General features: G+C 44.3%; 1 protein-coding gene, 1 long non-coding RNA gene and 1 pseudogene across 4 annotated transcripts; 1 reads left to right on the top strand and 2 right to left on the bottom strand.

Moving 5' to 3' along the window:
* Positions 1 to 3,838: 3,838 nt before the first annotated feature.
* LOC146756919 (uncharacterized) lies at positions 3,839 to 16,614 on the top strand. The gene is made up of 3 exons (XM_085523885.1): positions 3,839 to 5,466; positions 13,525 to 13,629; positions 16,539 to 16,614. The coding sequence occupies exon 1, from the start codon at positions 4,763 to 4,765 to the stop codon at positions 5,414 to 5,416; it is 654 nt and encodes a 217-aa protein (XP_085380011.1). The 5' UTR covers positions 3,839 to 4,762; the 3' UTR covers positions 5,417 to 5,466; positions 13,525 to 13,629; positions 16,539 to 16,614.
* Positions 16,385 to 19,073, bottom strand: LOC146756918 (uncharacterized). Of its 2 annotated transcripts, XR_014937197.1 has the most exons (3): positions 18,460 to 19,052; positions 17,974 to 18,177; positions 16,385 to 16,661 (listed from the first exon to the last, which is right to left on the bottom strand). It is a non-coding gene; the product is annotated as an uncharacterized LOC146756918 (long non-coding RNA). The 2 variants fall into 2 exon arrangements; XR_014937196.1 differs by having other exon boundaries at positions 17,974 to 19,073.
* Positions 19,074 to 21,558: 2,485 nt separating this feature from the next.
* Positions 21,559 to 25,231, bottom strand: LOC146756917 (uncharacterized; annotated as a pseudogene). Its single transcript, XR_014937195.1, has 3 exons — positions 24,967 to 25,231; positions 24,258 to 24,368; positions 21,559 to 24,152 (listed from the first exon to the last, which is right to left on the bottom strand). The product of XR_014937195.1 is annotated as an uncharacterized LOC146756917 (transcript).
* Between the last annotated feature and the right edge of the window lie 978 nt (positions 25,232 to 26,209).

Below are 26,209 nucleotides of genomic sequence, written 5' to 3'. Positions count from 1 at the left end.
CGGAGCAGGCTGCTCCCAGCTCTGGTGCAGGTAGCCGGGCTCCTCGGAGTCGCGTAGAGCAGAGGACGCCGAGTGCCCTCAGCCCGGAGCTGGCCGCAGGACGGCCTTGGTGCACCTCCTGCCACCGCGGTGCTGCCCGGATGGCTTCCAGCCAGGCTCTCGCCTCTTCCGCACAGGCTCAGGAAGGCAGGAATTCCCACAACGATCACGCCCAGAGCTCGTTTTCATGGCAAATCTGCCCCCGGGGGATGGCGATGGGAAGGGGTGCTGGGGAGGAGGGAGGGAGGAATGGGGGCTGTGTTTTGTTACGCTAATGAAGCATCCCTTTCTGCCGGCTCTCTTTGCTTCCTTCGGTGGGGACATTCGCACACCCTTGTCATCAGGCATCCCTCCCTTGCTGTCCTGGCGTTCCTTTCACTCCTCTCCCCCACGAGTATGTCCCAGCAAGAGGCAGTCTCCGGTACAGCACCAGAGGACATTGTGTGTTGAACAGAACTCTTGCAATGGAACCGAGCTGTGGCTAGGAGCTTTACCCAGAAGCTGCTGTAAGAATACGACTTTCCCCAGATCCTTGTCTAAGGGTCCTAATAAGTCTTCTGTGCAGCGATACCTTGCGGTTCTGTGTGGGTTTGTGGTCCGTATGGCTGGCCATACCTACCCTTGAGTTGCACCGGGCAGTGTACTTGGGAGTGAACTCACTGGAAGAAAAGCAGTGTGCAAACTGCAGTGGGAAATTGCATTTAGGAAAGCAGGATATTGAGGTTCGTTTTCTGGTGGATATGGGTGCTTCTTACTACCCATAGATGGTTTTGTAACAGTGTAGATGCTACTGCCCAACGGGAAAAGGTTTCCTTTTTTGGATTAATTAAACATAAGCTAAGAAAACAAGCAGGAATACAGAAATTCTTGTACCTGCCAGGTTACTCTGGCAAGAAATTGAATAAAACTGGAGCTAAGAGTGCAACAATATTGACTGATTAAAAACTGTAACTCTGGCTTTAACACAAACTGGGCAAAACAATGTTGTACCCCCAGGAGTTACAGCAGTCTCAAATATGATACACTTAGTGGTGTGGGCATCAGGGCCAAAAATGAAGCCCTAAATAGAAGTTAAAAGCAAGAGCTTGCCTAGTCAGGGTAAAGCGGTGCCCTTTGAGGGTATGGGACTGTAGAAGGATAAAAGAAATAATAGGTAACTTTTTGGAGTTTGGATTCCAATTTTGATAGCAAGTGCTGTAGTTTGTAACAAGACTTGAGGGCAAGTACTAGAATAGTTGAATGGATACACTCAGTGGTGGCAAATGCGTGCACTTTATTAACCAAGTTAAGGAACAAAAAGATTAAGTTTACCTTCTGGATTTGAGGGATGTCTCTTCTGCCTGGTTTGGCCAAAGGAAGCCTAAGGTTATTTGCCTTTGAAAAGGAAAGCCCTGATAGGGGGAGAAGAGTCTCAGTTAACCTGGACAGTGTTACCCAGGGTTGTGAGAACAGCTGAATGATGGTCAACTCATGAGCCTGAGATCTGGGATCCTCCATCCTAGGGTGGAACTTTACTGCAGCACGTGGCTGCCACAGCAACAAAAGGACTGTGTACAATAGACTGAGAGTTTGCTGAGTTTCTTGGTTTACAGAAAGCACAAATAACTCAACAGCAAGTGACATATTTGGAAAATGAGATTACAGCTGGACTTTGAACCTTAAGAACTGCCAGGAAAAAAGTCATCTGCCAAACCCCTGAGCTGCAAATTGCCAAGGAAGTGAGTAAGGGATGGCCAGGGTGCCTGAGGGCGGTGGCTGCACTGGTGCTTGTGGGAATACAAGAAAAGCTGTTCAGAGCAGCAGCTGTGGAGCAAGATAAACAGCATGAGAACCAAGGACACCTCTGCAAGGACTTCTCCTTGCAGCTCTGATTGGATACGTGCCTGCATGGACAGTTGAAAAGGGTTCTGTAGAATGCTCTGTTGACATGTAAAGGTGGTTGGGAAAGTTGTAAGGGCGGACGGGAAAGTTAGAAAATAACAACTTGTGAAGGTATATAAGGGATGTGAGAACTTGTAATAAACGATTTGGATCGTTCACATCTGAGTCCGTGCCTCAAACGCTGCAAATGTGGTGCTGATAGGTTGATGGTTGGACTTGTTCTTAGAGGTATTTCCAACCGTAATGATTTTTTTTATTCTATGAGGGTTAAGGACTCCAGGACAGTATCAGTGAATACTTCATTCATGGCTTGAAAGCTGAAGCTTGAAGCTGCTGAGGTTGAATGAGGAAGAGTATGTCCTTTGATGTGGTTGAAAACTGATCTTGAACAGACTTTCTCAACAGGATACTCTTTGGTTGGGACAAATACAGAGGAGTGTATTTGTGATTTTTCTTGCACAGGGTCAGTGATCACTGTCTGCACAACAGTTTTAGGAAACAAGAAAAGAGAAAAAAAAAACAACTGCACGGGACCTAAGTAAAATGAATTCTTAATGACTGACTGTGCTAGTGAAACATATTGAGTAGCTTGAAGCTTAAGACAAAGGAGTTAATTGCTTTGTTGTATGTGACTATATGAAGGGTTGCTGTAAAGAAGAATTGTAAACTTGTTATATGGCAAACAGGCTATGAACTAGTGGTTGTATCAGTTAGGAAGATTCGTGTTAGTTACTGCCTTTGAGTAGTAAAGCTTGTAGAGCTTGGGAAGAATAGGTTGGAAAAGCTACGGAATTTTCATCAGTAAAATTTTCATAGTTTCATAGTGTTCCTAGTCCCTCCCAGTGCTGTTATTCTGTGCTGTTTGTGTGTTTTCAGAAATCTATGTATTACTTACTATTGTGCCTTTGTTCTTTAGTTGTCATTAGTTGTGGCAAGGGTGACAGCCCTTTCTTCACTCTGTTTCCCTACTGTAGAATTAGGAAATTTACAAAGAGGAAAAACGTGAATAGTCAGGAATATTTTGGAAAGTGTTTCCACTGTTAAACACTTCAGAATTTCTCAGAAATTCTGCTTCCCAGCTGTAAAGAAAAGGCTTGTGCATAATTTCAAAGGGTTGAGAATACTTAATCCTGAAATTGTTTATTGGTTTTTTACTCTGTTTTGGCCTTGTACTTTGTCTCCAGTAGTATGTAGTTGGCACTCAGAAGTAATTTGATTCAGCTTGTCCTTCTGCACTGTTTGCTTTCTGTTCCGTTGTGCTGCTTTGCCTGTGGAGTCCTCTAGTCTGAGATCTGTTGTCTCACCTTGCCTGAATTCTGCCTCAACTGAATAGACATAGATTCAAAACCTGTGTTGCATTATTTTCTGGTTTCAGAAGTGTCCAGTCTTTTACTAGACAGACTTTCCTGGTTTTGAGTAACTTGCAAAACTGATAGTATTCCTGCCTGCTTCCCGAGAGTCTCTGTTTTTCAGACAAGGTTATGTTAACAAATCCATGAAACCCCAATAGAAATTCTGGACTCTTTGCTGTGTGTCTACTTGCATCTTCTGCTTTCTGCCCTTGTCTTTGTGATGTCTTCGTTTTGCACATCCTCTTTATTTGTCTTACTTGAGTAAATGAATCCATCTGTCACAATCTTCTCACCTGGATGTCTGAAAGTTCTCTTCCCAGCAGGGGATTTATTTCACTGTTTACCTCTTAACTTTTGTCCTTCCATTTCCTTCTCTGTTCCTTTGGTTTTATTTGCTGCAACGCTTCCTCCTCTTTATTTTCTGGAGTACTTCTAATCTCTTAACATGAACTGTGTGTTCCTGTACTTCAGGTTCTCTTCAAAGATTTTTTCCATATCTCTTCTTTGATTTTGATTAATGTTAACTGTTAAGATTTTTCTGGATGTATTCCCAAGACTCAGTCTGAGGTTTAAAATCCATCCAGTAGTACTACTGAATTCAAGTCTGCAATTCAGAATTGCATCGTTCGTAGAGCAGGGCCTTTTTAGAATTGAATTCAGTGGGATGTGAACAGAAGACTCAGGGCAGCAGGGTCTGTTTTAGTTGGATAAGGCTTTTGGTTAACTCTTCTCATTCCTGTAGATATGGATATATCTTGTTTCATCTACATGCAAAACTTTGTAGTGTAATCAGTTACATAAAAATACATTCTCTTCCCTTCCTGTGTTTCTGGAAAATGCTCATGAAGATTTCTGTTTGATTGTTTTCAGAGTTGTGGGTTATACTGCTTTCTTTTAATGGGCTTGCTATGACAAATATAAAGCCTGTTCTTTTCAGCCTTTAGTTTACTAGCTATTAACAACAGAATATTTACAGTGAAAAAGATCTAAGGGGATAAACACATTATATTTTAGCACCTCAACATTTGCAAAAAATAAATGGACAAAACTGTGGGAATACAAGAAAAGCTGTTCAGAGCAGCAGCTGTGGAGCAAGATAAACAGCATGAGAACCAAGGACACCTCTGCAAGGAGAAGAAGAGTCTCACAGCTCTGATTGGTTATGTGCCTGCATGGACAGATGAAAAGTGTTTTGTAGAATGCTTTGTTGACATGTAAGATGTTTGGGAAAGTTGTAAGGGCGGATGGGAAAGTTAGAAAATAACAACTTGTGAAGGTATATAAGGGATGTGAGAACTTGTAATAAACGATTTGGATCGTTCACATCTGAGTCCGTGCCGAGTCGCTGCAAATGGCGCCCACAACGTGGAGCAAATCAACCCGCGGCTGAGCGAGCCCGGTCCGGCAGCGTCGCCCGACTGAACTTCGGAGAGACTGTTTCGCGCGCACCCGCACCGTTCTGCAGGACAGAAGGTGAGCAGTCGGGAACTATGGGGAGCTCACTAACGAGGGAGCAACGAGTACATCTCGAAGTATTGCGTTCAGTGTTACTGTATCAGGATGAGACTGTGTCTACTTCAGCATTAGCTACTCTTCTTAAATGGATAAGCAAAAACGTCCCTGAATTTCCAAAAACTGAGTTCTCTCTCGATGGAGAACTTTGGGACAAAATCGGCTCAAAACTCTACGAGGCTTCCCTCGCTAAAGACAGAAAGGCTGCTAAGCTGTTGCCCGTTTGGAGCCGGATAATGGAAGGGATTAAGCAATCACGACGGGAAAGAATTTATTCCGACCATTCCCTGCCGCCCTCCGTCCCAACCCCGCCGCTGCCTCTCGCTGCGGGAAGCGGCCCGTGCCCGGATCCGACCGGCGGCTCCGACCCCCCCGATTCGGGGAGACGAAAAGCCGCAACCGCCTCCCCTCGCGCTCCCGCCGTTCGCTCCTCCCCCGACGCTCGCCGCGTTGCCGCCCTCTATGGCGCCCCCGCCCTTCGCACCGCCTACGACGTTCGTCGCTCCGCCCCCCGCTCCGCCTACGACGCTCGCCGCGCCTCCGCCCTCCGCTCCGCCCATGACGTTCTCTGCGCCGCCGCCCTCCGCCCCCCCCACGTCTTGCGCTGCAGCGTCTGTGCAGCCGGAGTGTAACGTGATTAAAGACACGGACGGATCGAAACCAGGGGATCGTTGTGACCCAGGTCCAGTATATCCGGAATGCGAATCGGGCGCATTTCTTCCTGATGATAATTTGAAGGGAGCAGAAACGACAAATTTCCCTACAGCGTACTGTGGTGTCTTAGAGCAGTGCAGAAAAGAAGCAATATTAAGGGGTGATGGTGACACATTGCAAGCCTTTCCTGTGTTGTATCAGCCGAATCAGGTCCCCCGTTGGGAACCCCTGCCTTATGAGGCAGTGAAAGAGCTAAGGAAGTCAGTGAGAACATACGGAGTTCAGTCTACCTTTACATATAATCTTTTGGTTGCAATTGGTGATAGTTATGTTATGACCCCTCATGACTGGAAAAGTGTGTTACGAATGATCCTCTCTCCCATGCAATACACCGTGTTCATGACTGAATACCGGGATCAGGCTGCTGTCCAGGCCTTGAATAATTTGAACAATCTAAATCACATTGGCCTAGAGGAACTCATGGGGGAGGGGGTCCGGGCAACACCTCAGGCACAGGCACAGCTGGACAGGCAATGCCTGGAACAAGTTAAGACTTTGGTGTTGCGTGCTGTCCGTCGGGTTCCTGATATTAATTCACCCGATGCTTCATTTACTTCAATTAGGCAAGAGGCTACTGAGCCTTACATTAAATTTCTTGACCGTTTACAAAATTCATTAGAGAGACAAGTAGAAAATGAAGCTGCCCGAAATGTCTTGCTTAAGCAATTAGCAGTAGAAAACGCAAGTGCAGACTGTCGAAAGGTTTTAAAGTCCCTAAGGAATGCAGATCCATCAATTACTGACTTGATTAAAGCCTGTCAAGATGTAGGCACAGAAAGTCATAAAATGGCCCTGCTAGCAGATTCATTGGCCACCCAACTTGATGCAGGGACAACTCAAAAAGTAAAGTGTTACAATTGTGGAGAACCAGGTCATGTCCAACGGGACTGTAAAAAGCCCAAGCGAGTAAATAAAAATGCTTCTGCTGTTCCAACTCGACCCTGTCCACGGTGCAGGAAGGGGCTACACTGGGCTAGAGACTGCCGATCCAAACTTCCTGTTGCTGCACAGCCCTGCGATCTGCCGGGAAACGGCAAGAGGAGCGCGAGACCGCGCGCTATGACAGCAAATACGGTCCCGACTCAGCCAGACGCTGTCTGGCCAGCTCACTCAGACTAGCCACCATTGGCAGCGCAGGAGTGGATTTGTCCACTGCCCAGTCAGTGACGCTGACTGATAGCACCGTGACTCTCATTCCAACAGGGGTAATGGGTCCCCTTGGGGACGGGCGTGGCGCCCTCTTGTTAGGACGTTCTTCTGTTACAAGGATGGGACTTTTTGTTTTACCTGGAGTTATAGATGCTGACCATACCGGGGAAATTAAGATAATGGCATGGACACCCTCACCCCCCTGTTTTATTCCAAAAGGCCAAAAAATAGCACAATTAGTCCCTTTTCATTCTATGACCAAACCTGGTATTAGAGATCGAACCGGTGGATTTGGGAGCACAGATAAACCTGTTGTGCTATGGACCACACAACTGTCAAAAGACAAACCTTTATTACCATGCTTAGTAAATGGCAGACAGTTATTAGGACTAGTGGATACTGGAGCTGATGTTACCATCATTAAGTCCAGTGATTGGCCCTCTGAGTGGCCACTAAGAGACCCTAATTCTGCTATTGTGGGGGTTGGGGGCCTACAGCAGCCAAAACAAAGTGCCCGAATTTTATCTTTTGAAGGGCCTGATGGTCGCATTGCTCACGCTGCTCCTTACATTTTACCAATTCCCTGTACTTTGTGGGGTCGTGATCTCTTAAGTCAGTGGGGTATGATTTTGCAGACAAATTTTCAGTAAGGGCCATTGATCGGCAGCAACCTATACCCTTAGCTTGGAAAACAGAACAACCTATTTGGGTAGATCAGTGGCCCTTAAAAAGAGAAAAGTTGCTGCACTTACATGAGTTAGTTCAAGAACAGCTAGCTGCTGGTCACATAGTGCCTACTACCAGCCCTTGGAATACTCCGGTTTTTGTTATCCTCAAGAAGAGTGGAAAATGGAGACTTTTACAGGACTTGCGTACTGTCAATGCAGTAATTGAGCCTATGGGAGCGTTGCAGCCTGGCCTTCCTTCACCCTCAATGTTACCTTCGGATTGGCCTATAGCAGTCATTGATTTGAAAGACTGTTTTTTTACCATTCAGCTTCATCCAAAAGATGCACCACGATTTGCTTTCTCAGTGCCCTCTATCAACCTACAAAGCCCTGTTCAGCGGTATCATTGGACAGTGTTACCACAAGGAATGCTTAATAGTCCAACGATATGTCAATTGACTGTAGCAAATGCATTACAACCAGTACGAAAGGCTAGACCTCATGTCCTTATTTATCATTACATGGATGATATTTTAATAGCAGCAGAACAAGAAGAGGGTCTAAAGGACGCTTTACTGCTCGTCCGGGAGGCAGTCCAATCTATTGGCTTACAAATAGCAGAAGAAAAAGTGCAACTTAGTTCTCCATGGAAATATTTAGGATGGAAAATTGCATCTCACACTATTCAGCCACAAATCCTCAAAATAGTACCTCACGTACGGACATTAAACGATCTGCAAAAGTTATTAGGAACCATCAATTGGTTGCGGCCACTTTTGGGAATTACTACTCAAGAGCTGCATCCTTTATTCAAACTACTGAAAGGAGACCCAGATCTAACTTCTAAAAGACAATTAACACCAGAAGCACAACAATGCTTAGACCCTGTAATAACATCAGTGCAAAATCGATACAGCCATCGTGTTTGTTTATCACTTCCAGTACATCTCATAATAATATCCAACTTCTATCAGCCATATAGCTTGTTATGTCAATGGGATACCTCAAGAAAGGATCCTCTCATTATTCTCGAATGGGTATTTTTACCTCATACATTTTCAAAAACTATTACATCACGAGTGGAAATGTTTGCTATGCTAATACAGCGAGGTCGTCATCGTCTACAAATTCTACGAGCTCTTGACCCTGAGTGCATATACGTACCTGCTACTAAAAAAGATTTAGATTGGATGCTTGCGCAGTCACTTCCTTTTCAGACTGCTATGGCAGACTATACCGGACAATTGTCCACTCATCCTCCCAAACATCAGTTACTACATAATTTGGCTGATATCCCCATTGCTACTAATACTTTACTTTCACATGTTCCAATACCTAATGCTGTTACTGTATTTACAGATGGCTCTGGCAAGACACACCAAGCAGTGGTTCTCTGGCGTGCGACTGCTACACAATGGCAGTCAGACGTACATGTTGTTGATGGATCACCTCAAGTTGTAGAACTCGCTGCAGTAGCTCGAGCTTTCCAAATTTTTTCAGACCAAAAGCTTAATATAATAACTGACTCTTTGTATGTTACAGGTATCATTCAGCGGATTGAAGGATCCTTTCTTAAGGAAGTTAATAATCCGGTTTTGTTTGTACAGCTGAAACGAGTCTTGCATTATGTTTCTCACCGTACTCTTCCTTATTTTATTATGCACATTCGATCGCATACTACATTGCCTGGTCCTTTAACTGAGGGCAACCGTAAGGCTGATCAAGCCACAGTCGCTTTTGCTACTCCTCAATTATTTGAGCAAGCACGACTCTCCCATCAATTTTTCCATCAGAACAGGAGAGCCTTACAAAAACAATTCCAACTGACAGTAGATCAAGCCCGTAACATTATTTTAACATGCCCAGACTGCCAGGCAATTGCCCCTTTGCCTCAAACTGGGACAAATCCACGTGGAACAGCCCCTCTTCAACTCTGGCAGACAGATGTCACTCACATTCCTGAATTCGGCCGTCTAAAATACGTACATGTAACGATAGATACTCATTCTTCTTACATATTTGCCACAGCACATACAGGTGAACGCAGTCGTGACGCCCGTAAACACTGGTTATCTGCTTATGCTGCTATGGGAATCCCTCATACGATAAAAACAGATAATGGGCCCGCTTATACTTCTAAGGCCACTCAAACTTTCCTTCAAGAATGGGGAGTTAGACATATTACAGGCATCCCTCATTCTCCCACTGGACAAGCTATCATTGAGCGTACTCATCAAACACTGAAATCTGTTCTTAATAAACAAAAAAGGGGGAATACGGGAGACACACCACAAGAAAGATTATGTAAGGCTTTGTTTGTGCTGAATTTTTTGAATCGTGATCATACAAATACAACTCGTGTGGATCGTCATTTTGGGGGCTCCCCAGTGCTCAAGGAATGGCCAATAGTTAACATTCGAAATATGGCCACAGGGCACTGGGAAGGTCCCTTACCATTGATAACCTGGGGTCGAGGATATGCTTGTGTTTCTACAAGGACTGGCCCTACATGGGTTCCGGCAAGATATGTTCGGCCTCATCTCAAGGCAGAAAATAACACCCAGCCTTAATAATGATTGTGATTATACGCCTCTTACTTCATTGATATTGCTTTGTAATTTGTTGTATTGCAAATAATAATTTTAGTAATGGTAAGACATAGTAGGTAACTCTTCCACATTACTGGTATAAATTTAAGAATTAGAATTATTAAGCATTATTTAGATTATTGTGTGTCTTTCCTATTTTGGCAGTAGATAGAATATAAGTCAAATAGGATTTGATGTTACCAATGCTGGAAATTATGGGACTAACTCTTCTAGTGTATTAGTAATGTTCAGTTATGATTTTATTAGCCTATCAACTAGCCTCTTCTTAGTTTGTAAAAATAAGACCCTGGAAAAGAATCCTGGACAAACGGATGATTCTTAAACATAACAGTTATTAACTCTTTTTCATCTCACTAATTGGGATTTTCAAAATATGACCATGCATCAATTGAAACAAAGGTGCTTGCAAAAAAAGCTAACCTCGGCAATTTATTCTGTTTTGTAAGCAGGTGTTCCACTTGGGCTCTGTACCACGCACTGGCCATGCGGATGCAGTGTACAAATGGAAAATACCATTCAGACCCTGAGTAGGAAAAGAGCAAGAGAGAATCCGTGGTGGATGAGAAAGGGAAAGTGCACCTTGAAGCAGGGGACGCCCTGCTGGCGCTGCCTATCGCATCCACCGCCAACATAATCCTTCTCTCTCCTTTTCTGCAGTTTTCTGCCTCTCCAGGGACAATAAGTAATAATGTGCTAGCTTAGGGAGTATTTGCTTCATGCTGACGGGATGGTTTAAAATGGATAACACGAAATTGAAGTCTTTTCTAACCTATTTCAAATTTACACAGAATTGGATTCTCAGGGGTTCTTTTCCAGGTTGTAGGAACTTAGGCCGCAGGCAAAATGCGTCTGATATTTTAGTGGATTTAACCATATATTTTGTCATTTGCCATATCTCCTTTTTCATTTTCAGAATATTGTCAATCGAGGCCTTGATTGAGTTATAATGATTATGTTATTAATATAATTAGTGTTATTATATTATAGTATGGTAGTAGCTTGTCAATAAACAAAAAAGGGGGAATTGTGGGAATACAGGAAAAGCTGTTCAGAGCAGCAGCTGTGGAGCAAGATAAACAGCATGAGAACCAAGGACACCTCTGCAAGGAGAAGAAGAGTCTCACAGCTCTGATTGGTTATGTGCCTGCATGGACAGTTGAAAAGTGTTTTGTAGAATGCTTTGTTGACATGTAAGATGTTTGGGAAAGTTGTAAGGGCGGATGGGAAAGTTAGAAAATAACAACTTGTGAAGGTATATAAGGGATGTGAGAACTTGTAATAAACGATTTGGATCGTTCACATCTGAGTCCGTGCCGAGTCGCTGCACAAAACCACCTCCCTTCCCACTACAGCACTTATCTGGCAGAACTGGTTGGATTGCTTCTGTTCTCATAGCTCTTGGGGCTGTTGTTTTGCCACTCATAGAACTGCTTCCCATGAGTTTATGTTGTGTTTGCACTGGAGGGGTTGAGAAGCAGCTGAAACTGTCAGCTTCATTCTTGTCCTGCATCCCACTGAATGTGAGCTGTGTATGAACTCAATAAGCAAATACGATTTTTGGTATTGCATTAAGTATATTCCTGTGCTGTGCTCTGGTGGTATGTAACTGTTCAGGCTTTGACATTATTAATGGAAGCATGCCTGACTTCAGCATGTGCAAGGCTTAATCATGAGCATCTAACCCATCTTTTAACAATGAGGCAGAGTTCAAGTAGATTTGCAGGTGATCAGTTGTGCCAGACAAAACTGAATTCCTTCTTTGATAGAACGACCAATTCCTTTTTTCCTCCAGACAAAGAGAAGAGATGTAGTCCCATATGTCATACTTCACTTGTGCTCTTGAGGCTGTGCCAGACAGTAAACAGCTAATTCATGTAAAAGAGATGATCGTTGCGAGAGTTGGTGTTTGCTGAAGGAAACAACTGCTTGTGGTTCTTTTTTTTATTTAGGGCAACCACCTCAAAAGCCATAAGCAACAACAAAAATTCCTGCAGGAGTGATTGGAACGAGAAATGTTGGCAATAAGGGGATTTTCCAAGGGCTCAAATTGAGGGCTAGTCTTGCACTGTTTGCAGTAATGACCTTGGCACCACAAACTCGTTGGGATTTTCATATGAGAATTTGTGGTGTGTTGTCAGTAGGTGACAACTGAGGAAACGCATGTGCAGCAGAACACATGCGTTTGGGACATGGTACAGATACAGAAAAACCAGTGAGACTGGGCATGTCAAGGCCAATAACAACCCTCCTGGGAGACAGTAGAAATCCTTACTGTTGCAGCATGGATAACTGGAGAGAAGTGAACATTAGTGTGGAAGATGTATAGGGAAAGATATTCTGTGGAGAATAAGCTGCAATTAAGGCATTGTACAATGTTCTTCCAGCTGGAATATTACTTGCAGTTCTGGCTACTATATTCAAGAAACATTGATTGAAGCTGCTTGGAATTCAATGAAGGGAATATTATGGGAATAAAGAGCCTGTTATGAAAGGACAGTAGAGAAGTTTTTCAGTCTGTGGATAAGATCTAATGGCTGGATAAAATAAATGTAAATGAATGGAAAAGCTCTTGCCTCTTAAGGTGGGATCCTGGAAGAGACTCTGTGGTCATTTGTCCAGTGTGTTTTCCCCCAACTCTTTCTGTACAGGGAGTGATATTGTTTAAACCTACCTTTATAAATGAATCAGTTGGGTATCTTACATGAGTTATTGCCTTTGTTTATAAACAGTATTGGACAGTATTGATTTATGTAATTGGAAATGAAAGATCATCGTTATGAAGATTTTGTTTGGGACCTGAGCAAGGTCAGTTGAGCTCCCAACACACTGTGGAAGAAAACTTGTTTTTATTCTTGTGAATTATTTTTTTAATCTCTAATGTCGTTTTGGGAACACTTGTTACATCCTTAAAAGGCAGCAGCATATTTAAATTATCCCAGTAATGAATAATAATATACAGTAAGGAATAATAATAGTTTCATTATAAGTGTTAAAATTTTCACTGATAGTTTAAAAAAAGGAAATGCTATTTGTCAGATGTCAAAAACAGGATAATTTACCAAATGCAGAAATTAAGGATTTAGTGAAATTAATTCAGGTGTAAGAATATTGGTGGCCTGTATTTGACTCCTGCATAGTTTGCAAGGTTCTTGCACATAAAACCTAGTTTTGTGGTATTTTTGCTTCTAATTCTACCCTCTTGTTAGCAATTTGTGGGTCAGGCTGGGTCACATCACACTTCATTTCAGTTTTCAGTTTCTTCTTACTTCATCTACTTTTATTCCTCCATCATACAGGTAGTTAGGGCAGTCGATATATGAATCATTGTGGAGATGACTGTTCCTGTAACATTTGAAAGAAAAAATTGTTTTTTGATCAAGCGTTCCCAGTAAAAGATAAATAATTCTATGTGAACCAAAAAACTCTGAGTAACTAGTGAAATAAGTTGACCTTTTTCTTTGCAGTTTTGCAGGTAGGAAGACAAACCTGATGAGCTGAATGAGTTTTCTGTTTAGCTGCTGTGTCTGAAATAAAACTAGTTCATAGACTGCATGCAATTTCAGTTATTCATTGGTGGGGTATTTCTTGTTTTGCTTGTAGTTGCCTTGTGGTCACCGGTGTGAAGAGATTTACCATTCAGGTGATTGTCCTCTGAACTGCAGCCAGAAGGTTAAACTCAAGTGTCCTTGTAAGCGACTGAAAAAGGTAAGTTTTGAAGTTGCAGTTCTGAGAGTGACACATTTTCTTTGTATGTTCCTAGGCTTGTGTACATGGATTGTCTCTGGTCAAGACTGGAATAGAATCAGTTACTTGAGCAGAGCAGCAACAGCAGCTGAAAGTCTGGGTGGAACAATCAAAATATTCACTAAGGAAAATAAAATTCATTGTAGAAAATGTTAGCTCCCAGATTTGCAATACCTTTATCTTCAAGCACACTTCAATTTTTGTAGTTCCATTAGGAAAATAATCAGATGATCTGGAGTGATTTAAGAAGTCAAAGCACATTTTCCTCATTAGGAACCGAGAAGTTTATGATTACATAGATTGGAACAGTCACAGATGTTTTGAATTCCTAATTGATGGTTGTCTGAGGCCCTTAAAACAAACAGAGGCATCAGCATCCTTAGCTTTCAGCAGAGATAAAGGACAAAGCTTATAGCTATCAAGTATGATGAGGGGAAAACCAGAGGCTGCTGTGACCTCTTGACAAGTGTTAACTTAATGAAAAATTCACTATCTGGCTTGAACAAAGCATGCTTAAATTATTTTCAAGACCCGGTTAACTTCTGAGCTTTCCACACAGATGCAGTTTCCCCAGAGTTCTTAGCTTCTCCAAGAAATGTCTTCAGAAATCTCAGATCTTGCAGGGCGCACGTTCAAGAGAAAGGATGGTAATGCCCAGAGTACGTGCTTCAAATTGAGCAGTCTCTGCTTATAAATAACTAGCTTTTCTTTATTTGTAAGTTGAAATGTTGACTTCTGCTGAGGATAAATTATTTGGTTGTGACTAAGTGCTCTTACTAATTTCAGTTTTTCTTACTCTACTGTGTTCAGTAAAATCAATAATATCATTGGTTGCGTGTATACTTCTGCTTCTTGTTCCTTAAGATATAGGTTTACAGTTGGACTTGATGATCTTTGAGGTCTTGTTTCTTATGCCAGACTTAATTGAATAAGGAAGATGGGTATTTCCATGATAGCTCTGTTACATCTAGTTGTTGCGGTCCCTACTTTTCATACTGTTTTTGGAATACTTAAATGTGTCATCATCTTCTGCTGAGTTCTGACGCTGTATAGCTATTTCAGACCAGTTCAGATTTTATTGTCCCAGATTTCCGGGATGTCTTCAGTGATTATGTGGATGTCCAACTGAAATGTGGTAGCAAGAAGCAATGAAATTAATGTTTAGGATGCTCACTTTTCACTTTTACAGTGGCCTGAAATGGAACATTCCAGATCTGCTATTCTGAAAGTTTTATGGTCCTTAAATATGATGACGGTTACTTTTTTTCCCCCCCTCAATCTTGTAAATTTGATTTTAATAAGGTGGAAAGGTTGTTATGAGTTAATTATATAATTAATAAAAATTAATTCTTATATGATGACAGCCCACTTATTTAAATAGCCACGAAGTGATACTTCTGATTCCTAGTGAAATGGTGTTTCCCTTCAGAAAGAGAAGAAAACACTATCCCCACCTTAAATATCATCTCACTGTTTCCAGGTCAAGCCCCCAATCCATGCTCTCTTTTGTACAGAGAGCTACAGTGTAGAGGGTAAATGATGGTAGAACCAATAAGCCACTGATAATTGGACTGTGTATTAGTTGCAGCTAATCTGACTGCAGAAATATGACTCGTTTCTGTAGTGTGAAAGATGATGTCTTTTAACGTTTGCTTTATGCATCTGCCCTTGCCTGAGACCGTAATTAGGGTATCTTTGATTCCAGAAGATCCTTATGCATATTTGCTTGGAGCTGCATACTTACAGCAGATAGTGTACTTCTTTCTTAGCTTGGATAGGATAGTGTACCTGTATATTTAGTCTTTTGTGCCTGCAGCCTGCGATCTTGAAGATAAGGAGAAACAGAATTGAGTACCTAATATTTGCAGTTGAATTCTCCTCTACCAGTCTTCTGTCTGTGTATACTACTGGTGAAGTTGGGAGTTGACAGGACACGTATTCCAAGCTGCTCTGTAAATATGCCTCATCTGAACCATCACAATTAATATCAAATGTAGGAGCTCATAATTTGAGTGCAAAACAGGAGGATTTTTTCTTCCTTTTCTGGTGTTGAAGTTAACTGTTGCATCATGAGGCTATGCATGTAAACATGCAAGGTCGTATAAACCACTTGAATTTGTAACCCACAACTTGTAGTGGACCATATTCTTAACCATCTAGGCAGGTGGTTTATCTTAGCATGCTGGAATTGCTCTGAAGAAGTTAGTTTTTGGATTTTGCTGTATGCTATGAAAATTGTTCTGCATATTGTCAGAAAGCATGAAAACCAGAATAGCTTCTGGCTATGTTACTGTGCTTTCCTGACAAAATTCTTCATAGCCTAGTAGTATAGATTATAACTTTCTCTCTGTGCTGGTATTCTGTTTTGGTTTTGTTGGTGGTTTTTTTTGTTTTTTTTCTGTTGTTGTTTGTTTGTTTGTTTGTTTTGGCCTTCAATGTAAGAGGGAGGAAGGAGAAGGAAGTAGGGGAGATCTTCCCATGACCAGACCTTGCCCTGTAGTTTCAGCCAGTTTAGAGAATTGATACGAAGTTTCAGAAGAGTTACTTATTAGTTACTTTGTATGGTATCTTTTGTAACACTTCACAAGGTTATATTTCTTTTTCTTAAATAAATAAGTGAAAAAAAAAGACATGAAAAATTAAACTGAACCACTTGATTTATTCTTGATTCAGTTTAGCTTATCAGAAAGAAGGAAAATAGAAAAGGATGCTTGAATACAGTTACAGTTTCAAATAATATTTATTTATTAGCTTCATTCTGTAAATATACCGAATAAAATTGTTTTACAATTTTCCCAACAAAATGAACATTATAATTAAATTTTTATATAGGGAAATGAATTACAAACAATTCAATTTATACTTAACAGGAAGTACAGTGCAGCAAGATACGAGAAGGCCAAGTTTCCCTGGAGTGTGATGCGTTATGCAAGGAAATGAAACGGAAGGCGTCTGAGGTGGTGTATCCATTTTAGTAATGTTGTCTTCATTGCCTTGAGAAAAGTTGGAAAAAACAGGCAGATCGTTATTTTTTCAAGACAGTAATAGCAAGAAATGCAGTGTAACTCAGCGTACAGTTTAATTGCACATTTAATTTTTGGACTACTGAATCTGGCTTATTGCTGAGAATTGCACTACTTGTAGATAGTGTCAACTCACTTGATGAAACACTATGTTAAGGTAATGCTCTATTACCTCTTTATTTTTATATAATATATAAATGAAATAGAGATGAAAAGATAGAAAGAGAATTGTAAAAAGCTTTGTTTGGAAATGCTTGTGGCTTCTGTTACAAGACTGGAGGGAGGGGAAACACATCAGGAAAGGGCTTTCCCTTTCAAAAGACTTTTAAAAAGACTGTTACAGCACATAAAAATTAGGATATTTATCTTCACTTAGGGGAAATGTTCAGCAAAACACAGAATGAAGAAAACCCAGTGCAAACAAGTACAACCATAAATGTAAACTCATTTCTAGGCTCTCAGGATGGGAACATGACAGAATCACTGCAAAAATTGGAAGCTGGCTCCAGAACAAGACTTGCAGTCTTTTGTAACCAAGCACTGATTAACAGTGAGTGCCAAGGAAGGATATACATTACTTTGAAAACCAGGAATAATTTAACTATTCAGGTTGTCAGTACAGAGAGAGCCTAAGTGACCTCTTGAATTCCTTTCCAACTATTTCCCCCTTAAGATTCCAAGTTGTATTTGATACTGCGAGGTCAGGCACTGTGCCCTGACTCCCAGCTGACCAGCTGCACCAGTTTGTGTAGGTTGAAGACAGAGGAAATGGACACTGAGGTGCTCCAGGCAATGCTGACCCACAAGCACATGTCCAATCCCTGGGACATTTGTATTCTCTGTCCTTCCTGCTTGGCCTTCATCTCCCTCCATAGCCATTTAAAGCATTTTAAGAATGCAACTCATGTCTTAGAGGCAGTCCCTTATTAAAACAATACCTAGTTTTATTGTTCACACAGGTTTGTAAAGTCTGAGAAAAAAAAAAAAAAAAAAAAAAAGAAAAAGAAAAAGAAAAAAAAAAAAAGAAGAAGAAAATAAAAAGAAATTAAGAAAAGGAGAACCAAGATGGGTATTAAAGGGAACATTAGCTCATCTTCTAACACCCTACTTAGTGCTGTTTGAGATCGCTAAATTCTGAATGGCTTTCTTAATGCCCCTAATAATCAAGATGTGCTAGACTCTCACACACCCACCACCACAGCTGACTGGCTCTGGCATAACTCCAGCTCTTTGATTAAAACCTGGCACTAGAAGAATCCACAGGTTAACCCCATCCACTTGCCTGGGGCTGGATCTTCCATCCCCTTCATGGAGTGAGAAGGTGGGAGGTCTCTGCAGCTGGAAGAAAGATGGATGTGGTGTGGCAGAACTTTGAAAAAGCACTTGATGGCTGCTTGGCAAACATTTTCTCCCTGGTGGTACTGGTAGCAGGTTCTTAGTGCTGTAGGTCTCAGGGTGTTTCACTGTGCAGATGACACTATTTCCTCTTCAGAGATGGGCAAAAGAGGGGGAAAAAATGTCCTGATGAAGGCAGACTCCACTGAAAGCTCACAGGTGCCAGCTCAGCAGTCTATTCATCAAGCTGCCCTGCCTTTAGCGTTATCACAGCAAAGATTGAAAAACAATTGCATGCAGCATCTCAGCCATCTGTAGTCCATTCCAGCCTCTGGGACATATACTGCCTTGGGAACAGCCCTTTTCACACTGACAAAGTGGTAAGTCCCATACCATCTTCTATCCCTTTCCACGCTCAGCTGCTTGTACTCACTGTTTACTTGTTTCTCCTTCAGGAAGAGGCAGCTGGTAGCAAGAAACGCAGGAATCCTGCAACTCCTCCATCCCTCGCAGCCAGCTCTCAGGGATGCCCAGCACTGGGGGTCTGCTGGACAGCAAAGGAGGGTTCACAGCTCCTGGATGTGGCAGCAGGACACCGGGGTTCAGTTCTGATTCTGCTATATATCAGACACCTTGAGCTATCCTTAGCTCCACTGGCCATGAAATGAGAGACAAGCAGAACTAATCTCCCATACACACAAAGGAAACACTTTCATCCATTAATCTGGCCATACAACTAGGAGAATCTCAGGGCAGGCACTAATTGTAGTTTTTCCAGTTTTGTTTTTCATGCACCAACAATAAACAGCCTGATTGTTTCATTATCTGCAAACTTAATGCACTGCACAATTTCAAATCCTTGCCATTGCAGAGAGAGTACTCTCACCATCTCTCAGCACAGAGGATTTTTTTGGCTAGAGCTTAAGTTAGATTGCTGTTGCATAATCAGTGTTTCACTAGGGCAAGCTGCCAGGTCAGGGAACATGTAAATCCCTATAATATCTGTCCTGGTAGAAATCCTACTGATCTAATCCAGAGAGATCCCAGCTCTACTTCAGTGGCCCCTACCAGATGCAAGCACAGATAGACACATCACAGCCTCCTGCATTCTAGGGACTGTCATTGCTATGAGATTTTAATCAGATCCTCCTGGACCAGCTCCCTCCATTGCCACACCCAGGGCCAGGCTGATCAGGGGCTCATCCAAGATTCATTAACTCTGGTTCCCCACGTTTTTATAATGAGCTTGTGGTGCCATCCATTCTTTTCTGCCTCCCTCTGCAGTGACCACAGGGATCACTTTGTCGGATGGGGAAAGCCAGCAACTCCAGCAGGAAGAGCAGCTGAGTGGGTTTTCCCTGTATTAAACTCCAGAGGGAAAGACACAAAATTAGTGACTTTTCCTAAACACACAGTCTGAACTGACAGTCTGTAGCACAATTTCTTTTGTCCTGGCTATGCTGTGCACAAGGAAGTCTGCTCTCCACTGGCTCTTGGTGCAAATCCCCTCCGACTGCAGGGGAGAAAGGTTATACTCACATAAGAGAAAGAGTTCATAAGTTGCTCTTCTTCATACAAACAGCACTCCTGAGCAAAGACATGCTTTCCTCATGGACACAGGGAGCTGCAGAGCAGAGCTGAAGCTGCAAGGAAGCAGCCAGATGCACATCCCACCAGCAGGCAATGGTACATGGTATTTCTCCTGCACCTACAGCCTGGATGCTGCAAGTCATTGGGTTTGTGCAACTGCAGGCTCAGCATGAGTCTGGCTCCAACAGCAGGTGGTCTGATGAATCTATTTGAGGCTGCTTTCATTCGTCAGGCCACTATGGTCACCTCCTGGCCCCTCTGCTTTCCCAACCTGTTTCCAAGTAGTTCCTCATGCACTATAAGGATACAAACCCTCAACGAATTTCCTTTATCTTCCTGCAGTGTATTTGTTAGACGCTGATTGGGTCCTTCTTTGCATTTATTTCTTTGCACCAGCTGCCATTCCCACCTGCATCATTGTGGATGCCTAGCAGCTCCAAATGACAATATGGATTTCCACCACCTCTTACACCTGTGCTCATAGCTGATCTTTTGCTGTTCAGTATTCAGCTTTAGGTCTGTCCAAGAGCTTTTGCACAGCCTTCAGTAAACAGAGGAGACTACACTGGTATTCAGTGACAGAAATCCATTAGTGCCAATATTTGTTAGCTTTAATAAAGCCATGATGAAAAAAGCAGTCACCTTTTACATGGCCTTTGGCTATGCCTAGGATACAAGAGAAAATCTGGCAGTGCCAGTCCTATGAGATACAGAGGGCCACTCAGGAGGTTTGTAGTCAATTGACTTCAAAGAACCTCAGAGTGCTCAGCAACCCACAAGAAGAGCTTTGTTTATAAAAGCAAAAAGACTCCAGTCTTCAAAAAGGGCAAGAAGGAAGACCCGGGTAATTACAGGCAAGTCAGCCTCACCTCTGTCCCAGGGAAGGTGATGGAACAGCTTGTTCTAGATGCCATCTCCAGACAACTGGGTGATATGGAGGCTATCAGGAGTACTCAGCATGGGTTCACCAAGGGGAGGTCGTGCTCGACCAACCTGGTCGCCTTTTATGAAGATGTCACTAGCTGGGTGGACAGGGGGAGGGCGGTAGATGTAGTCTACCTTGATTTCAGTAAGGCTTTTGATACTGTCCCCCATGACATCCTTATAAAGCTGAGGAAGTATGGGATAGATGAGTGGACAGTGAAGTGGGTTGAGAATTGGCTGACTGGCAGAGTGCAGAGGCTTGTCATTGCCGGTGTGGTGTCTGGATGGAGGCGTGTAACTAGCAGTGTCCCCCTGGGGTCTGTACTGGGTCTGGTCTTGTTAAACATCATCAGCGACCTTGATGAAGGGATAGTGACCACCCTCAGCAAGTTTGCTGATGACACGAAGTTGGGAGGATTGGCTGACATGCCTGAAGGCTGTGCTGCCATTCAGCGAGACCTGGACAGGCTGGAGAGCTGGGCAGTAAGAAACCGGATGAGGTTTAGCAAAAGCAAGTGTAGAATCTTGCACCTAGGGAGGAATAATTATATGCACCGGTACAGGCTGGCAGAAGACCTGCTGGAGAGGAGCTCTGCTGAGAGGGACCTGGGCGTCCTGGTGGACGACAGATTGACCATGAGCCAGCAGTGTGCCCTTGTAGCCAAGAAGGCCAATGACATCCTGGGGTGCATTAAAAAGAGCGTGTCCAGCAGGTCGAAGGAGGTGATCCTCCCCCTCTACTCTGCCCTATTAATGCCTCATCTGGAATATTGTGTCCAGTTCTGGGCTCCCCAGTACAAAAAGACAGGGATCTCTTGGAGAGAGTCCAGCGGAGGGCCACGAAGATGGTGAAGGGCCTGGAGCATCTCCCCTATTAAGAAAGGAAATGCCTTGTCCAGAAGCAAGCAGTGGGCTGGAGAGGGCACCAAAACGAAACCCTGCTTGCACCTTTCCCTCTCCTCATTCCACATGCTGACATTTATTTTAAGAGCAAAAACAAGACTACAGTGAAGAAAGCTCCAGAACAACTCAGCTACTTTATTCACCCCCTTCTCTTTCCACTACAGAAGATTCTCAGAAAACCTCCAAGAGCCACGTTACTGCTCTGCTGACCCTTCTCTGGGATGCATCAGTGCACCCAGAAATGACTGAGAGCAACACATGCACACAGACACACAGCAGATCCCTACACAACCACTTCTCCACTAGGAAACAGCATCAAAAAGCAGCTGGTGGGAAGAGTAGAAGTGGAAAGCGGGCATGGTGAGAGAAGTGCTTTGGGCAGCAAGGAAAGGCCATCTGAAGCTCCTGGGTTAAGTCCCTTCTGCAGAGGGTGTCGGTGATGCCGTCTCCTTTGCAAACTCTTCCTGCATGGGGAGAAGCATTGGTCTCCCTCATCCCTGGGCTCTCCAGCATTTTGAGGGTCTCTCCTGCTGGGGGTTTTCCCATGAGAAATGAGGCACCAGCCCTGAGAGAAACTCTTCCTGCAGGAGATACAGTCCTAGTAGCTACCTGTCCTGTGGACTGCAATGTTTAATGAGGACTGAGCTTTGCATGAAGTTCTTCTGGGAGTGTGAGGAGCTCTCTGCTAGGCACAAAGCCCTTCTCACACTCAAGGCTTCCTGCCATTTCAGCTCACTGGTGCAGACATTCTGGTAACACAGCAGATGGGATTCTCTGAGGGAGAGAAAAGACAAGTTCCCAGGCATCTCCCTGCATGCAGGCCTGGCCAAAATGTTCTAAAATGTCCGACAGAAGCTATGGTCTCTCTCCTGTGTGCATATGCTGGTGCAGCTTCAATTCAGAACTCCCTTTGAAGCTCTTACCACACTCAGGACACTCACAGGGTCTCTTTTTCCTGATGGATGCTCTGATGCAGTGTCAGCTCAGAACGCCTTTTAAAGCTCATCCCACACTCAGGACACTTATAGGGTCGCTCTCCTGTGTGCATGCACTGGTGCATCTTCAATTCAGAACTGCTTATGAAGCTCTTCTCACACTCAGAGCACTTACATGGTCTCTCTCCTGTATGGATGCGCTGGTGGTGCTTCAAATCAGAACTGCTTATGAAGCTCTTCTCACACTCAGAGCACTTATATGGTCTCTCTCCTGTGTGGACACGCTGGTGCATCTTCAGTTCAGAGCTGCTTATGAAGCTCTTCCCACACTCAGAGCACTTGCAGGGTCTCTCTCCTGTATGGATGCTCTGGTGGAGCTTCAAATTAGAACTGCTTTTGAAGCTCTTCTCACACTCAGAGCACTTATATGGTCTCTCTCCTGTGTGGATGCGCTGGTGGAGCTTCAAATTAGAACTGCTTATGAAGCTCTTCTCACACTCAGAGCACTTATATGGTCTCTCTCCTGTGTGGACACGCTGGTGCATCTTCAATTCAGCACGCCTTTTGAAGCTCTTCCCACACTCAGGACATTTATATGGTCTCTCTCCTGTGTGGATGCGCTGGTGGCGCTTCAAATAAGAACTGCTTATGAAGCTCTTCTCACACTCAGAGCACTTATATGGTCTCTCTCCTGTGTGGACACGCTGGTGCACCTTCAAATCAGAGCTGCTTTTGAATTTCTTCCCACACTCAGAGCACTTGCAGGGTCTCTCTCCTGTGTGGATGCTCTGGTTGCGCTTCAAATTAGAACTGTTTATGAAGCTCTTCTCACACTCAGAGCACTTATATGGTCTCTCTCCTGTGTGGACACGCTGGTGGATGGTGAGGTGGGTTCTCCCTTTGAAGCTCTTCCCACACTCAGTGCACTTGCACGGTCTCTCTCCTGTGTGAATGTGATGGTGGATGGTGAGGCTGGAACTGTTTTTGAAGCTCTTCCCACACTCAAGGCACTTATACGGTCGCTCTCCTGTGTGGACACGTTGGTGTATTTTGAGTGTAGAACTATCCTTAAAGCTCTTCCCACACACAAGGCACTTATACGGTCGCTCTCCTGTGTGGACACGTTGGTGTATTTTGAGTTTAGAACTATCCTTAAAGCTCTTCCCACACACAAGGCACTTATACGGTCGCTCTCCTGTGTGGACACGTTGGTGTATTTTGAGTTTAGAACTACCTTTCAAGCTCTTCCCACGCTCAAGGCACTTGTACAGTCTCTCTCTTCTGTGGATACACTGGTGGGAAGTGAGGCTCCCACTGTCCGTAAAAGTCTTTCCACAGTCAGAGCACTCAAAGGCTCTCTCTCCTGTGTACATGCACTGCTGGCCAGTGGGGTGGAGTCTCCATTTCATGCTCTCTGCAGAATCACAGATCTCATAATGCCTCTTTGCTGAGTGCGTGCACTGGTGGCTAGTGATGCTGGAATCCAGTTTAAAGCTTTTCTCACACTCAGTGCATGGATTCTGCTTTTTCATCTGGCACACATCCTTGCTCCTGGTTTCCTCAGGCTGCTTTGGACCTATGTTGGAGTCCACTGGGTTCCTCAGTGTCATTCCCAGATGCTTTCCCAGGGGCTTCTTGATGTGCTCACCCTGACCTTGCTGCAGGACTTCCTGGACATCCCTTCTGATTTCTTCCACAGAGATGCGATTCAGCTGCATTTCCGCAGCACAATTTCTCTGCGGAACCTCCTTTGTATTTTTGATCCCATCAGCTGCTGGATGACAGAGGAAATGCAGCAATAGCACACAGTGCCCAAAATAAAACACAGGCAGAGAAGGCTCTTACAGCCCCAACATTCCCCTTCCCTCCACCACCTCACCTGGGCTGAGGTCTCCTGGCATGGCCTCAGGGCTACGCACATCTGGGATCCAGGGGTCTTCCCCTCGTTCAAGCAGGGAGATCAGCATGGGCTTGGGGGCTGGAAGTGGAGCTTCAGGGAGAGAAACAGGGAACAAGAGAGCATTTCCCTCATGCTGGCACAGTGCCTGTTCAACAGTTCCACTCTGTGCCCCTCCCCAAGGAGAAACCACCATTTAGGTCTAAATTACACTGTGCCTACAGCTTCCCTTGGAGCAAAGAATGTTTTGACATCTCTGAACATTGTGAAGGGATATTTTTTCTTTCAAATTAACTTTACAACAGCTTATTTGTTTTCTTACAGTCTACCAGTGGTCAAGGCATCAAAATGTTGATGGCAATTGCATGGAAAATCCTCAATTCCATAGCAGTAACCAGGGATTCATCTGTGAGCTGGAGCTGGTGGCACCAAGCAACACACAACACAAGGGCTGGTTTTCTCCCTCCTGGCTGATGCCTGCTTGCCAGCACTGACTCTGTGGCTTAGATCAGAGTGCCGTGCATACTAATCCCTTCTGAAACTCAAGCTTTTCAGTATCTCCTTTCTTGCTGGCACTGTGGTGTGAGTCAATATGTAGCTGCATGGTGTTTATTCAAGGCCCGGCTTGCAGAGGCTCATTCTGCACAGCCAAAGGTGCCCTAACGAGGAGGAAAGGCAGACAAGCTCTCACCCAGCGAGGCCACACACTGGTATGTCTCCAACATCACGTCCCGGTAGAGCTCTCGTTGCACAGGGTCCAGCAGCGCCCACTCCTCCCTGCTGAAATACACGGCCACCTCCTCAAAGCTCACGGGCTCCTGCAAGCAAAGAGGCTCCTTGCTGGGAACAGCCAAGGCCCAGGCAAGCAGCTCGCACAGGACAGAACCTCACACCCCAGCTGCTTTTCTGTCCCCAGCACACACACGCTGGCTGAGGGCACCTCCCTCTACCCCTGCATTCACATCCCTGGACCCTTGGCCTCTCCTGCCTGCTTCCCCAACCCCTACCTCAACTGGATGTGCTGCGGCCATTTGCTGCTCTCCTGCAGGCTGGGATGATCACGGCTGGAAGGCAGAAGTTGAACTGGAGCCTGCAGAGAGAAGAGAAATGGCAGGGGAGCTGTGAGGGAATGCAGCAGTCCCAGTCCCAGCTCAGCCCTTCTGCAGGGCACTGCCCAGCCTTGCAGAGGAAGACAATGAGCTGCAGCACAGGAAACAGTCTGGCTCAAAGAGATGAACCGTCACAAAGCTGTCTCAGACTGGGAGGCTGAAACAACTGGTAGCTGACACTTAGTTCAACAGCTGAGACTGAGAGGGGACTTAAGACAAAGCACGGCAAGGAGGCAGTCATCTTACCCCAAAAGAGGGAGCAGCCCAAGTGCCCCTCCAGCTCTGCTGCACAGCAGCGGGCTGCACCACAGGACCTGCCCTCGAGCAGGGCTGTTTCTGCAGCTCACACCTGCACAGAGATCCCTTGCAGCTTGACATCAAGACTCCTTCTCAATACAGATCTTCTGTAAGACACCCGTGGTTACTTTGGAGCTTTCATGTACTCTCTAAGGTTCTGTCTTAGAGGGACTGTGCACGTATGATTCCTTCCACACAAAGCCTTGACCAAGCTTGGGACTAGGAGAGGATCCAGCCACATCCTAGCTCCTTACCTCTGTGGTCTGAAGACATGAGAAAAAAAGGGGACCTACTCTGAGCCTCGTGACTCAATGGGAGGGCCTCCTGTAGGTGTGTGCGTAACCCTACCCTCCATGCAGTAAATAACCAAGTGTATCCAGCCACCTCCGATCCTGCTGTGTCACTGTTAAATCACTACAGCATATCCCTATTATATCAACAAATATAGTCCTGCTTCTCCCTTAGGAGTGTATGCTGTGTTTGGATCCACTTGTGACCAATGGGCAAAGTCTGCAGGATGGCAAGAAG

This window comes from Coturnix japonica, chromosome 25, assembly GCF_054131305.1.
Source record: "Coturnix japonica strain WE chromosome 25, WE-NBRP24, whole genome shotgun sequence".
NCBI lineage: Eukaryota > Metazoa > Chordata > Aves > Galliformes > Phasianidae > Coturnix > Coturnix japonica.
Note: the sequence above shows the minus strand (reverse complement) of the source record. Positions and strands in the feature narration are given on the sequence as shown.